The following is a 15,548-nucleotide window of genomic DNA, read 5'->3' on the forward strand; positions in this document are numbered from 1 at the left end:
ATAATTGTCGATTTATTTAAAAATATAGCCTTGTCCTTGTCAGTACAGGGATGATATTTCAGCACTAAACAAAGAGCTCCAACCCTCTTGTTCTTTTACGTAACAAAGCTCAAATGACCCCTTTAGCGTCGGACGATCCTTTGTCATTCGCAAACCCTTGTCGAAGATATCGAAGATTAATTACCATACAATTGATATTGTATGGTTTAAAAATGAAAACTGTATTGTATTTGCTAAGATGGCTGTTGAAAAAAAAAAGATTTGGTTATTATAAAACTCTTTAAGTAATATATTACAGACATATAATTTAATTGTATGTAGGTAAATGTTTCGTTTATGATACGGGTGATTTTGTATGCAATTAAATAGTGAACCTAGTACGCTGTTAACCACGTAAAAGTTATTTAAACCATTACTTGTGCACTATTGTTTAGAGGCAGATATAGGCAAAGTGGCGGTACCTCATCAGACTCATATTTTATTGATAATACTCAGTGGGAGTTATGCTTTTGACCGTTTCAGTTTTATACAGTCCGCATAATATTGATTAATGGCGTTTGAAGAAAGAAGTTGTACAAGGTCGAACTTTCTTCACAGACTGTAGGTACTAAAATATTCATTCGATGTTTGACCAAACACCTTTAAAGTATATATTTCTACTTACAATTACTGTTTGCTATATTATTTTCCTGTTTTCATTGGAAACCCGGTCTCACGCTAATATCTTCCCATTACAGTAAGAGCATGATGTAAACGAATATCTTATCCAGTTTAAGAATAAGAGCGGAGTGAAAGACGTTGAGAGAAGCCTATTAAAACAAAGTCTCTCGCCGCATCTGTCTCTTTCTGAACGCGATAAACTCAAAAACTACCCAACGGATTGCGATGAAATTTGGTATGGAGATAGTTTGAGACAAGAAGGACAGGAAAGACTACTTTTATTTCGGAAAACACTTTCACGCCGGAAAAGCCGTAAGCAAAAGTTAGTATGTTATAAAAGTAAATAAGAATCATACACCTCTGTAAATATATTGTCACTACAGCATTGGGTTAAGGATCCTGTAAGTAGTATTAGTTTTGGCCATATTGCCCGCAAACCAGGTGATAAGTTCCAAAAAATCATAGTGACTCGACGAATGCAGGGCAAGGGTTCGTGAGGCAGGAATCCAATGCGCTGGACGGATCAGATCCGCACCACACTCAACATTAACGTAGCTTAGGCGGTTCATGTCGCCAAAAACCGGACCAGATGGCACAACATTGTGCAGAAGGACTATTTCCCTGATAACTCATGACATTGCATTTGGGAAATAATGCAAGGAGGCGGATTAGTTGGCAAATAAAGAATGCATGATAATTACAATATAGTTTTCAGTTTAGAGAGAACATCGAGCTATGTTGCTAATTCTGATACTATTTTAGATACTTTTGGCAGTCGCGCAACTAGCGCATGCACGGTTCGCCGAGCATATTTCCGTACCATAAGCTGATAGGTGGTGAGCCTATTGGCATGTCAGGCACGAATTCCAATCGCGGATAGTTCACGTGTAATTTTCCAATTTAGGATATTAGCAGGCTTGGTATTAAAACCATTACATGATGTATACGGCATTTAAGTCGACACGCACACATCGAAGAACGCTACAATATACCATTAAAGTATATGCTATTTCTATATTTAATCCCATAGAATAGAAGCGGCGATAGCCTAGTTGGGTGTGGAACGGACAGCCAAGACGAATGTCTTCAAGTTCAAATCCCAAGGGCACACACCTCTGACTTTTCTAAAAAATCATGTGTGTATTCTTTGTGAATTTATCGTTCGCTTTAACGGTGAAGGAAAACATCGTGAGGAAACCTGCACATCTGAGAAGTTCTCTATAGGAATTTCGAAGGTGTGTGAAGTCTACCAATCTGCACTAGGCCAGCGTGGTGGACTAAGGTCTTATCCCTCTCAGCAGTAGAGGAGGCCCGTGCTCAGCAGTGGGCAAGTATCTAATACAGGGCTGATATTATTATTATTATTAATTCCATAGAATAACAGTACAATTTCACCTTGAGTCAAAAATACCATTCGGTTTTACTATCCTTGTAAACAGTAACTTAAGGAGCTGCGTAATAAAGTACTAACCGACAGTAAGTAGTTGCTGGCTGACGATGCATTATTAATGTCGATTCCGAGGTTGAGTGCGTGCCGTGAAACGAATCATAAGAACACCATTAGATGTTGCGTAATTTGCTCATTGTTTTAGGAAACAGAAATGACGTCTAACTATAGGAATGGTTACTACGCCCGTAAACGAAAATAATAATAATAAATAATAAATTGAAAAATAAAAGACGCCATTTTTCTTGTTTGAAGTGACAAAAACAAAGTGACTTCACTGCACCTGATGGTAAGTATATGGCGCTTAAACAGAGCATGACTAACGAACCATGGTTATATCTCCGCAGTCGATACAATTATATGTGGATTAAAACAAACAGAATTGCTCGTAATCCGACTTCCATCAAACCTGTCTGCAACCGGAGCGAGTGGGAGTGATTATACAAGCGTCGCCTCCACGGTTCAATTTAGCGCCATTTACACTACGAATCTACAGCATTCCGTTCAATGTCCAATTATTACTAAACTTATCACCTCATCTCCGAGATGTAATGGGATCTAAGTATTGAGTCCTTGGTGACTTATTTTTTACGAGCATTTTGCCGACTCAGAGACATAGACTTGATATAATACAGCAAAGTTAACAATCAAAGTTATTGTTAATTTATGTTATTGTTTTGTAATCTCCATTGAGTAAAGTGGTCCTTTTACAAACCTGTAAGAACACCAGCTACTCGGGTTTCGCCTACTTTACAGAATACATAATATAAAAATCACTAACCAATGCGTATGGCGACAAGTCGGTTAGAAGAAAAAGATTGTTCTAATTTTTTTCTCTCCGGTATCTGTATAGTACAGCAGGGAGTGCGTATCGGTTTTGAGTGTTGTAGGTCGCATCAGTCGATTTATTTTCTACAAGTAGCCTATGCCCTATACCGAAAGAACAAATTACATACTCTAACCGACTTCTACATTGAACACAGGTTCAAATAAAGAAAAAATATAAATTATTTAATTTCATTTCACATTTCAGTAAACTTGCAATATCGTTGCGTAATCGTTGTAGACATAAACTACTAAAGTATACAACGACTGATTTACCAAACAATTCTCTAAGGCATTACGCAACTTAATACGTGTTTTGTGTAGGGGAATATCACGTATCCCAAATTTAATATAGACAGGGTTGAGAAGCACATCCTTCTATAATGGGTAAACCGTTGATTACATATAGGTAAGACCGTCCGTTTGTTTGACTGCACTATTCAAATAGGAGCGTGTGCGGCTATCGTTCGCAACGTAAACCTAATCATCGAAAGCTAACAGCAAGAGTCGGGTGTAGAGGCCATTTCCACCTGTTTGCCTTTTCAAGTTTGTCAGGTTATTAATGTTAGTTTTGGCTTGTTGTCTCAATATTAAGATGGACTAACTATCCCGTGAAGAAGATATGGTCCGTGAGCAACGACAATGCATTTTACAAAATGTTGCAATACTTTAAAGTTCTTAAAATTTTAAAATTCTTTTTAAAATTTCTTAATACTTTTTGACTGGCAAAAATGGATGATGTAGATGTAGATGTTATTAAAATAGCTTTATTTTAGTCAACTGCATAATGATTTCTGAGAGTAAGGGTAATTGTATAATAAGCCCAAAGTTCGTTGAATTATTTTGTGTCGCGTGGTTTCGCACTAAATATCAATTGAATGCAACTCCAGTTTATTTTCTAATCGAAAAGTTACATAGCCATATATTTCCTAAACGATTTCACATTCCAAGAACGTTGCCACCAAACCATATAAGGCAATAAATACGAAATAACCGTTTTATGTATATATTATAATTTAAGCGTTATATTATAGTTTTAATGTTAGAATCGCAGTAAAGCATATAATTCAATATGGAATATTCTGCTGTTCTTACTATTTCTTCGGGTGCAAGGGTTAGCGATAGTTCTAAGAATTGCATATCGATTGCTTTATGTCTACGCATAGTCGGTAAAACATTGTCATGACGGCGAATGAGACCGCGGTAAAATGCCAGTCGGTAATCATTTTCTCCCCAAACGAATGTCCCTATTGCGGTGTTGATTAATGCGCGTTGCAGTATAAAGCTTAATACGGATAATTCTCAACATTCGGCGGCAATATCGATCTAATTTGTGCATCATAACTTAATTAAAACGGATATTTCTGTCTCGTGAGTTATTTACCACTAATTTGTTTTGTCAATGTTGTCAGCGCTACCCGTTGTGAACTGCACAAATAAAATCGAAACGGTATTTAACTCTCGTGTCGATGTTAAAAATGCCTGCATAAAACGCGGTCAAGCTATATAAATTCGCACATTAGCGCTGAATGGATCGAGACTCGACAATATGAAAGCGCGGAAAAATTGCGGCCAAAGTTTTAAGTGGCTGTGGCTGGGAGTGTTTGCGTCACAGTGGCCGGTAGCCGGTGAAACACTGCATACAAATCAGCGCAGTGGCCGAGTTTAGTCCAACTTTTGCAAAATTAACTTTGATCGCGTTTTAATGCTCGCGTCTGCGTTGCTAAGTATTAAATTACAATTTATATCCAAGCCATCTTTGTTTGCTGGCACTTGAATTACTTTATAAGTTAACCCGTTGAGGCTGACGCTCGGATGAAAAACTGGAATACAATTTCGCCGGGATAGTTTTTAGATCGGGACTTAATTTTCCTGTTGCACTTTGTGCAGAAGAACTAAGAGATGGTTTAGTTTCTTAAAACCATTTTTAATCAGATCATAATACTTCGTACCTGTCTTTGTTTTCAAATAGAATTTTCTGGACCTATTGCATTTTACTAAAAATAGAGGTGCTTAAATTAGTAAATTACTTTTCATTCACGTAAATTACATTTAAGACAATATTTTCCCGCCCTTGTAAGATTGGAGTATTCAAGTAACGAGTTACTGAATTAAGTGCGCAAAATAAAACAAATCTATACTTATATGGAAATTTTATTTAAAATCCCAATAAGACCCAGTTATCCATGAGAACCACTTTTACTCGTTTACGTGTACGCAAACAATATCTGAGAGATGAAATATCTGGCGACATTAAACAATAGACGTCTAAATAATTGGTTAAACCACTAACTGACGGCCAGGACATCCAATTTCGATGACTTCAAGAACACTTCTGGCTTGCCCAAGTGTGGAGAGTGACGGATGCCAAAGGACGGCGCTGGGATCGTCCGCTTTGACACCATGAACTATGGCAAATTGAAATTGTTACACTGACATATAAAGGAGTCATGATGTTATCACCAATGATGGACAGAGTCTGCCAACGTCACACAAAAATTTAACTATGGTTTCATTTTATTAAGGACAATCTTCTTGGTGGGGGAAATGTAATAAATGTAAGACTATTTTAAATATAATCTATCTATATACTTATAATAAATCTGTAGAGAGGTCAATTCTGTACATGAAATATATTTCCAAAATAACTATCAGGGGGTGATTAGGGATCGATACTGTTGCCAAAAATGCAATTAGTAAAATTTTTGTCTGTCTGTCTGTCTGTCTGTCTGTATAACCGTTATAGAAACAAAAACTACTCGACGGATTTTAACGAAACTTGGTACAATTATTTTTCATACTCCTGTGCTGGTTATAGTATACTTTTCATCACGCTACAATTAATAGGAGCAGAGCAGTGAAGGGAAATGTTGGGAAAACGGGAGAAGTTACTCCATTTTTTAAGCTTCCGTCGCGTGTGCAACCTTAATGGTTAAAGCTACACAGAAATCATGTATGACGGAAATGTTCTCCTTAAAATTATGTAAAAAATATCCCACGACAGCATATGTCTATCTTTTATGGTTGACTCACAATAACACGTGTAACTCCCGATAGCTTAGCAGTTCGAAGCTTTCTTATTATATTTGTCTACTCTTACGTTTATAACACTCTCAGTCATCCCTAATTAAAAACGTTAACATTATAAAATATTCCATAAAAAAGAATCATAGAAATCGGTATAGAAACACCAAAGTTATACATGATATGCTAATAATAAGCCATCACGCGTGAATACTGAATCCCATCATCAGACCCTGACCGGACAATCGTACCATCTGCATACCACCATACATTAAAAAAACATCCCGACAAATTTAGCACCTCCTCAATTTTTGAAGTCCGAAATCCACGCGGGCGAAGCTGCGAGCGGAAGCTAGTCATGAATAAAATCTTAAGTTTTATTTGCAAAATATTTTAGAGACTGAATTAAAATCGTACGGACTCATATACCGATCCTATTTGATTGCAATTTTTAGTTAGTTTGTGTTATACTTTAGATTTATCTTCTTCAATCATTAAAATTATTGAAGAAGATAAATTAGTGACAATGATTTTACGAAACACGGCTTTACACAATTTAATCAAAGTGTGATGCCGAAACAAACCGAAAGAACTATTAAAAACGATAATTTAAATACAAAATTTCGATAGTTACTAGTTGCACACATTAATGTTAATTTGATTTAATTATGCCAACGTATACAAACCCAAAAATTATACAAAAATAAGTTATTAATGATTAACACCCAACTCATCCAAATATTACTTTACTGTTCACAAAAACTCGCCAAGATCTATTCTGCCGTGTTAAGCGATAGGGCAGTAAGTAAAAGGCGGCCAATTTTTTTTAATTTGAAGATTTTTTTTATTGATTTGAAATGTACGTTAAACGAACATTTTTCCTATCTAGGAATCTACAGCTACACGCAGTATCTATGTAAATTATAAATGCATTTTCTTGTTTGATAAACAGCAGTAAGAACACCAAGATAATCCAGATAACCATGTAATAAAGCAGAACCACCTCTTCTGACTTACTGCCCTCTCGATTTCCACGGTAGTATTTATATTCGACATTAAAAAGTATATGTGAACCGATCCACACTTTTTTCTATACATAGACAAAATCCAGCTATAACAAATAACTATCCATAAGTTTCAGACGTATCTATAAGCAGACAGGGGTTGTAGAGAAGAGGCCTTCCTACAATCGTTAACGCTAACGTTATGTATGAGAATGACATCCTATCGATGTTAATTCTTTTTGTGTATTAGCGTTAACGATTGTAAAAAGGCATCTTCGTTACGGCCTCCGTTTAAATATGTAGGCGCTTGTATTTAGTTTTTATTTATAGTCTATTGTGATCGAAAGGCCTTTCATACGTTTAACAACAACCATAAAAAGAACAATTAACGAAGTAACGTTTGTCTTCGCAGTTTATTAGACAGTACACATGTGAGTTAATTACCTTTTTCTCGCAATAGGCGTTCGGCGCGGGCGTCTTCGGTGGTTTGGCAGTCTGGTACGGTGCTCCGAACGAGTATGCGGGCTTGTTCCTCTTTACATAATTAAAGTTTGGCTCGTGCTCCCCAGGTGCGGGGAAATCCTGCTCTTTTAAACTTCTAGCCATATAGCCCAGTGTGTACGCCGGTGGTTTTCTGTTGAGCAAAAAATTTAAATAAATTTTCGCACAAAGACTTTGCGGTATCATAGCTGTGGAATTAACAACACAATTTTTAATGGAGGTTTTAAGTGCATATATTTATTATATTGGGTTATGTTTTCCTTTGGTTTACCTAATAAATGGGTTACGTTGATTCAATTCAAAGTAAATGTACCTAATATAAAATAATAATTATATATTGTAAAAGGTTGGAATATATAGTCTCTCTAGTCTCACATTTGATATCTTTAGTCTTTAAAAACAATTAAGCTCTGACTTCGCTCGTAAATATCTCAGATTAGAACTAATATTGCTATACGTACTTGCACGATATTGGCGGACAGTACATGTTTGGTGGCGGAGTCCACTGATCCCATGGCTGGTAGGGAGGCCGAGCCGCGGGCCGCAGGCTGTATGCAGGTGGACGTTTGTACTTGGCGCCGAAATGTGGGATGTAAGTCCCAGGCCCTGGGACCTTGAGCTTGTCCCGTGGCGGCTCTATTGTTGGTGTCACCACGCTGTGGGTGATTTTATATGGTCCTGGTGAATTGGAAACAATGCTAAATACAGCGCAAGCAATATGATATCGATCGACGGTGATATCTGTCTACACTATACAGGCACCATACATTGTACATGTAAACCTAGCTCCGTAACCATCTAACCCAAGACCAAAAAATTTTTTTTACAAATGTTAAACCAACTAATAACTTTTTAGTACTACAGGTGACTGAATTTAGGTTTATTTTAGTTTGTGTGGTGTGAATAATTACCGCATCTTCCGAGCCCCTGCACGTTGAACATGGGCGCAGAGGCGATGGTGACCGGCTTGCTGAATTCCACCTTCGTTAAATGACCGAAAGTGTATGCCGGGGCGCGCTTTATTTTGCAGAAACCCTTTCCACCTGTAAAAATACTGATGAAAATTCAGCGTACAATGTTGCCCATGAATATGGAAATGTTTATCACATACACATAATAATAGTTTGTTAACGCTAGCTTGTATATAAAAATAATGGATTGCGTTTACACTGAAATGTTAGTTGTATTACATTGATATCGACAGAGAATTTTTTATAGAAACATAATATATACATATCGTGTGTATAGAAATTTATTTCCTAAAAAAATTCTGTGAATAGCTTTTTGGATAAGTATGATAGAGAACATATTGTGAAGTTTAACTCTATTTCCTTACAAAATATTTGCGGCAGCTCATATTTATTAGGTCCTGGTGCCTTCGGCCTGCCTCCTGCCGTACGCCGTCGCTCCGTTGGTTTCGCCGGCAATTGTTTTACAAGTTTTGCTCTACATTCCCAGCCCCACGGCATCTTATAAAACGCAACGAGAATATAATTAAATAGGCAAAAATAAAACACTTATAGTTGTTACAAAGTAAAAAGTTGATAATGAAAACTAAATGTCATGTATAATAATATTTTACTAAATGTCAGCTACAAAGCCAGTTTATAAAATTAAAAATTATAGTTTTTTATTGCAATGTTGTAGAGAGGTTTTATAAATTAGATTCGTACCATAGAGGTTTCACTTTACACTTGAATAAATATTGTTACGGACATGAAAAATCGTCTCATTCGTCTGGTCGCAACGTGTTTAGATTGTAAAACTGGCGAGGTCCTCAGTTGAAGTAATAAAAATGCTGTAAGTTTTTATTTAGTAAATCTTGCGCGTGTACTGTGCAGCTTGTGAAGGAAATCAGTGTTTCGTTATTGATGATCTTATCTCTCATTTTCCGACTTCTCATATTTTTCGGCGATGCAAATGTAATTTTTAATATTATATATGGAATCTAGCATGGAATTAAGTGATATTTGACTTTTTAGTACACGAGCTTTTTAACTACGGCAGTTTTATTTAACTTTGACTATACTCGAAGTTAAATTAAATTACAATTTAATTTAACCGTTCTCGAATTTTATTAACAATAAATTTATGTTGCACAATATATTTTATTACCTAATTGAGCACATAATGTAAAATGAGATTGTTACATATTTAATATCTATAGCAAAACATTTGTTTTATTTATCGAGGAAGTCTATAAAATATTTGAATTATGTTTCTTCGTATTTTGAATTGTACGCCTCCGTTAGGAAATGAAAATGCAAAATCTCTTCCGCTTTAATAAGAATCGGAGTCATTAATCGACTTCTGTTTTCTCAGCGACGAATCCAAGTTAAAAGCCATCGACAATCGACAAATATTTAAAAATTCGGATTGAATAAGGGGAAGAGGGAATAATGAAGACGGCCCATTTCGTGGAAGGGGTTCCTCCGTCGCACGTCGTTCCGGTGCGGCGATATCCGGTGCAGCTCAATTTCCTGGCCCGTGGAAATTTCCAGAGTTTTTATTTGCTCTCTTGATTTGTGTTGGTGCCGGTGCCGGTTTATCTGGAACCGTTATCGTATGTTTACCAAGGGATATAACTATTGTAATTGTGAGGTTTTCGGTTTGCTTCGAAACGGTTTTCAGATTTATATGTTGCGGTGTAAGGTGCAGTAAAACTGCTTAAGATAAAATCTCACGTATAGAAATGGGTGATGGAATTTTGTGGTAACTGATATTCGGAAGCAAACACTGTTAGTAGGCATTTTTTTAGTTAAATAAGAGTCGTAAGATGTGTTCAGTTATTTTTCTAATAATTTTAGTTATTAAAGAATATTTTGAAGTTGAAACTGTAAAAAAATTGTGTATTACTTGTCACTCCATTTTTTTTTAAGAATAGTTTTAATCCTCACGGATTTCAATTCGGTTAATCCCGAACTGTACAAAAACGTGTGAATGATGAACATCGATTATAAGTTTATACTACAGACTCTACTTAAGCATTGCCTAAATTCCATATGTTTGAAGTCTCCCTACTCTGTACTCTCAATCGTGAGTTACAAGTGGCAACGAAATCGTTCTAAATGATTTATTAGAATATTTTTATTTTGTTTTGTTTTCCCCTTTAGATATAACTACATGTTACAGAACGCAATTTGATAATCACATTCAGGCCACCAATGGCGAAAGGTATATGCATGAATTCGGTCCGCAAATCGTTCTAATAATTAGATTCTACATAATGGGAAGCCGACAAGAATCGAGTTATACCCTTCACTATTATAGGCCACTATCCTGTTTGTTTGGTCCTTGAATTAAAAAAAAAAAAAAACTTTTTGTCGTAATAAGTAAACTAGTAAATACGTGTAAGAATTCCATACAATTCCACAATTCTAACTCTAATCTATGCCCCCAAATAAATGGTAATAAAATAAGTAACTAAACGTAGAGTTATTTAATAGACAACTGGCAAATAAAGTATAATTGAAACTTGTGAAACAGACTCTTAATACTGCAATATAAGTGCTCCCTGCGATAGATTACGATGTCTCTCCAGTTTGTAGCTATTCATGCAATGTCTTAATGAGAATTTAGTCACTGGCTTCACTGTTGAGAAATACATTGATATTTCTTAGCGATCAAAACGAATTTCATTAATTAAACGTCTGGATGTATTCTGGTGTTAATTAATTTTAATGGGCAATAGTCCTTTTATTGTTTTCAGACATTTAGATGAACAAGTTACAAGAACGTCTAGACATATAATATTATAATAATGTGTATTTTGTTACTTAATTAACTGAGCATCCATTGTTTTTTCGCTCAGTAAGGGTCGCGTAAACAAATATTCGGAATATTTTGGTACTTATGAGTACAATACGGATTGTTTACAGCTTGAATCGTATTAGTTTTATTCTGAACTCTGTTCCTGTGAAGTCCTTGCCAAGAAGAAAAGGAGCCGTCTCTTTAGAAGTTTATACGTTATCTTCTAACAAATATGTAACAGAAACATGGTCACTATTGAATAAAGATAAATTTAAAGGTTGGATAATGTCTTTGCAAACGTATTTTATATAAATAGTATATTTAAAGGTGTCTTCGTAAACATATATTGTTTCTTTTGATATCCGCCGAGTAGCGTTGTTGTCTTCCGTGTGTCAAAATATGTATTAACAGTTCGTTTAACGTAACAACTAGTAAATATATATTCAAGTAATCTTACTCAATTTTATTCAAATATAGTCATAACCCAACGGTCACGAACTCTCACATCTGAACTAATAATATAAAAAGGAAAGATTTTTTTGTTCGTAATTGATAAATTCTGACGCTACTGGTACGATTTTGAAAATTCTATCACTAATTGGAAGCTGCATTATCCCTGAGTGTTACTTTTTAGCCCGCGACTAACCGTGCACTTGGGCGGGTCCGTGAGCCCATGCTATTTTTTGGTATTAGGTAATAGGTTTGGTTTAGAATATTATAAAGTAACGGAACCTGTGAAGTCACACTTAATTTGAAAATCGTCATTAAATGATTTCAGGAAAACAAAAAAATTTGATAAAATTGCAACATTTTGTCAAAATTAAATGATTAAGTATATTATAGAACTAATAAAAATCGTAGTACATTTTTGCATAACAGCAAAACAAAATTATAAAATGGATGGTGGGCCTAGTTCGGAACTGGGTTTCTTTCGGTCACAATACTTTATAATATTGAATATTGTAATGGTATTTCTAATCATATTTTTTAGAACATTTTTTGTTTAAAAGTTAATATTGATGTACTGCAATATTTATTATGTATTGTGTAATAATGCCTGAAGTGGTAAATTATTATTGATCTCCATTACAAATTGCGTACGTCATCCGCAATTTGTATAATCTGTTACTCGTATAGAATGTTGAACACATTCAGCCAATTGTAAATACCGTTTATTCGATGCATTGCTTAGGCCAGGGATGGCGAATCATTGGCACGCGTGATGGCACGACACAAAATAATTCGAACACGCCTCTAATATCCCAACTAGAAATTTTTCGGACATATAAAGGTCATTAAAAAGGGGCACTCGGGTAGTTCAGGTCGGCCCTGGATAGCACGTTACCAGCACATTATTATAATTTTTTTTCAAAAATGGCACGTTAACAAATAAACTTTCGGCACCCCTGGCCTAGGCCAAAACGCCTAGGCGTTTTATAATCAACGTATAGTTCGCAATGCGATTCATAGGTTTACCATATTTTAAATAGGCCGGTATATAAGTATTGTAAACAACCCCATGACTTTAATATTATATACTTTTAACCGACTTCAAAAATAGGAGGAGGTTATCAATTCGACGTGTATTTTTTTCCGAAGAAAGTTTTCTGAGATAATAGTCCCGCTATATATTTCCCGAAATGTAAAATAGCCTATGTCCTTCCCAAAGTCTCAAACTATCTCAATACAATTCATCGAAATCCGTTGAGTAGATTTTGAGTTTATTCCAGTCAGGCAGGCAAACAGATGCTGAGTGGAATTTTGTTTCATAATAGATTACATATTTTTTAGATTTTTTTAACAGTATTGTTTGGTAACTTTAACCATATCCGCAGCGCACACAACGGAAGCTCTTAAATGGAATAAATGTTCAATATTTTTCATTGATTCTTCACCCCTATTGGTCATAGCGTGAAGTTAATCCTCGATAAATGAGGCTATACAACACTATAATATTTTTTCAATCCGAAGAAGTAGTTCCTGAGATTAGCGCGTTAAAAAAAAAGAAACAAAAAGTATAGATTATATACTTAGGTATTAGTATTTTTTTTAATAATCATTTATTTCCGTTGCATATTGCATGGAAGCTAGGAAATACATATTTCCTCCAGTCAAGAAGCCTACGCAATAAATTTAATCGCAAAATGTATGAAGTTATTAACGATTATAATTATGAATAACCATTTATGATCCGCACATCCACACGTATGTTTAGTTAGATTTATAATTGTATGAATTATTTCGTTTAACAGCTGTAAAGGTTTATCAATGTTTTTACTGATTACTGTTTTGTGAAGTACCTCCCGTAAAATTTTAGATATTTATTATTATATTTGTTCAAAGCGATAATACACTGTTTAAATATATACCTAGGATATTTTTCCTGGAAAACTGTACCGTGAATTTGACTCTGGGAAGTTTTGCGCTAGCAGAATCGCGAGAACCACAAAGTATATCACAAATCACACCTTAGAATAAAAACATAACATTATATATTTTGGTAACTCAATAGAACGCTATGCGCCGTCTCACTCGCTTCTCGGTAATAATTTATTCATGTAAGTAATGGGAAATTAAAAACGAAAGCGGGGCAATAAACCGAGGTCGTGGGGCATTCATTATTCAAGCCATACACACCGGGACATGCGGAGCGCGGATTTCATAGATTCCACTGAATGCGGCACAACAGACGCATCCCTGTTTATCGTTATATCTTTTTGATGTTATTTCATAATTCAAATCCGTACAGAATTGTCAGAAATAAAATGGGAGATTATTTTGTGCATTGGTGTCCGTGTTCGGTTTGCCGTAGTAACGAGCATGTTTTTATCGGAAGACGCTGACGAGCTTATCGTCATATCGTCACATAATATTTTATGTTAGGTATACACAAAACAATAACGATTCACAACCTGATTATTTTTTATTGCCCGGACTTTGGTTCAGATTTAAACGAAAATATGTTTAATAAGAATTATTGTTTGATAAATACTTCATGTTTATCAGATTCTGATACTACTAATTTGATATTCCATGCAAAAATAAACTTAATATTGCATGACTGTTATATTCAGCAGAAAACATTATTTATTCTACTCACATTAAAACATGGGTAATAGAAAGAGTTTTTCCCAAAGACAATATTAACTGTTCGAGTGAATCGAACAAACTCGAAGCACGTAATTAATGAAATGTTGCGGGGATCTGCAGCTACTCTTAATATCTTTGATCTCGAGCGCTTTCTTTTTCATTATTGATACACTTATTTCTTTATTAAGTATTGGCCGCAATATGAAAGGATAAATCTCAACATATTCTCAGGGTAATAAAACTTTATATTTAAGCATTAAATTCTTTACTAATTTGTCTTGGGACTACTTTTTTTTTGTATTCAGTCAAAATGCCATCAGCGTTTGGTCAGTGCTGTAGTAATTAAAACTAAAGAGTATTTGATATGCGAAAAGATATTATGTTTACGATTTTTCGTATACTTACATACAAATATTAGATAATAGAGGCTAGTAGTTTAATTTATAGAAAAAACATATGTAAAATTGTCGAAGTGTTGAAATACTAATTGTTTTTCGTTTATGTGGAAAAAGTATTTATACTCACAATATTATACAAATGTAATATTATGAGTATAATTAGGTCTCTCATATGTCATAGTCGGCCTGGGTAGGTACCACTGTAGTGTCTATTACTGCCGCCAAGGAGCACTGTGTAGTCACTATTGTGTTCCGATTTGAAGGACATTGTAGCCAGTGTTACTACTGGCCATAATAAGACTTAACATCTCACGTTTCAGGATGGCGAGCGCAGTGGAATACCAAACGATACTTTGTAATTCAAGGTGTTGGATGGTGTTTCTACTGTTTATGAGTGGTTGCATCGCTTACCATCAGGCGAATGGCAAGCTGGTCTCATTATTCAATGAATTAAAAAAAATAAAATTTAAGAAGCTCTTCTGCGCTGTAGTGTGTACAAGCAAGGCATTCTATTCTATTCCACTACTCTCATCACTATACTTTCAAAATGATACTAAGAATTGTAGATCGTCGCAGTTTACCCAACATAGTGTACCAAATTAGAATATATTATGTTAAGCTGCTTTGTAGCAGGATTTGGTTAAAATAAGGCGGCATTCAACGAAATAACTTAAGATTAAAGATAAACAGAATCCATGGCGGCGAAACCACAGCAGTGCACTAGTCTACTTACATAACTTAGAGGCATCTAGAGCCGACAAATGGGTTAAGTTTTTCAATTAGTTTTGTAATATTAAGGAAATTTTCAATAAGCTAATCAGAATATATTGTGTTTTCAATATTAATAAC

At 35.1% G+C, this 15,548-nt stretch overlaps 1 protein-coding gene across 1 annotated transcript; it reads right to left on the minus strand.

Annotated features, from left to right (window-relative positions):
- Window positions 1-5,070: 5,070 nt before the first annotated feature.
- On the minus strand, window positions 5,071-9,085 carry LOC115445457 (outer dense fiber protein 3-like protein 2). The gene is made up of 5 exons (XM_030171738.2): window positions 8,798-9,085; window positions 8,373-8,504; window positions 7,923-8,139; window positions 7,405-7,594; window positions 5,071-5,340 (listed from the first exon to the last, which is right to left on the minus strand). The coding sequence occupies exons 1-5, from the start codon at window positions 8,928-8,930 to the stop codon at window positions 5,221-5,223; spliced, it is 792 nt and encodes a 263-aa protein (XP_030027598.2). The 5' UTR covers window positions 8,931-9,085; the 3' UTR covers window positions 5,071-5,220.
- Window positions 9,086-15,548: the final 6,463 nt, after the last annotated feature.

The sequence above is a fragment of the Manduca sexta genome, chromosome 25 (genome assembly GCF_014839805.1).
Source record: "Manduca sexta isolate Smith_Timp_Sample1 chromosome 25, JHU_Msex_v1.0, whole genome shotgun sequence".
NCBI lineage: Eukaryota > Metazoa > Arthropoda > Insecta > Lepidoptera > Sphingidae > Manduca > Manduca sexta.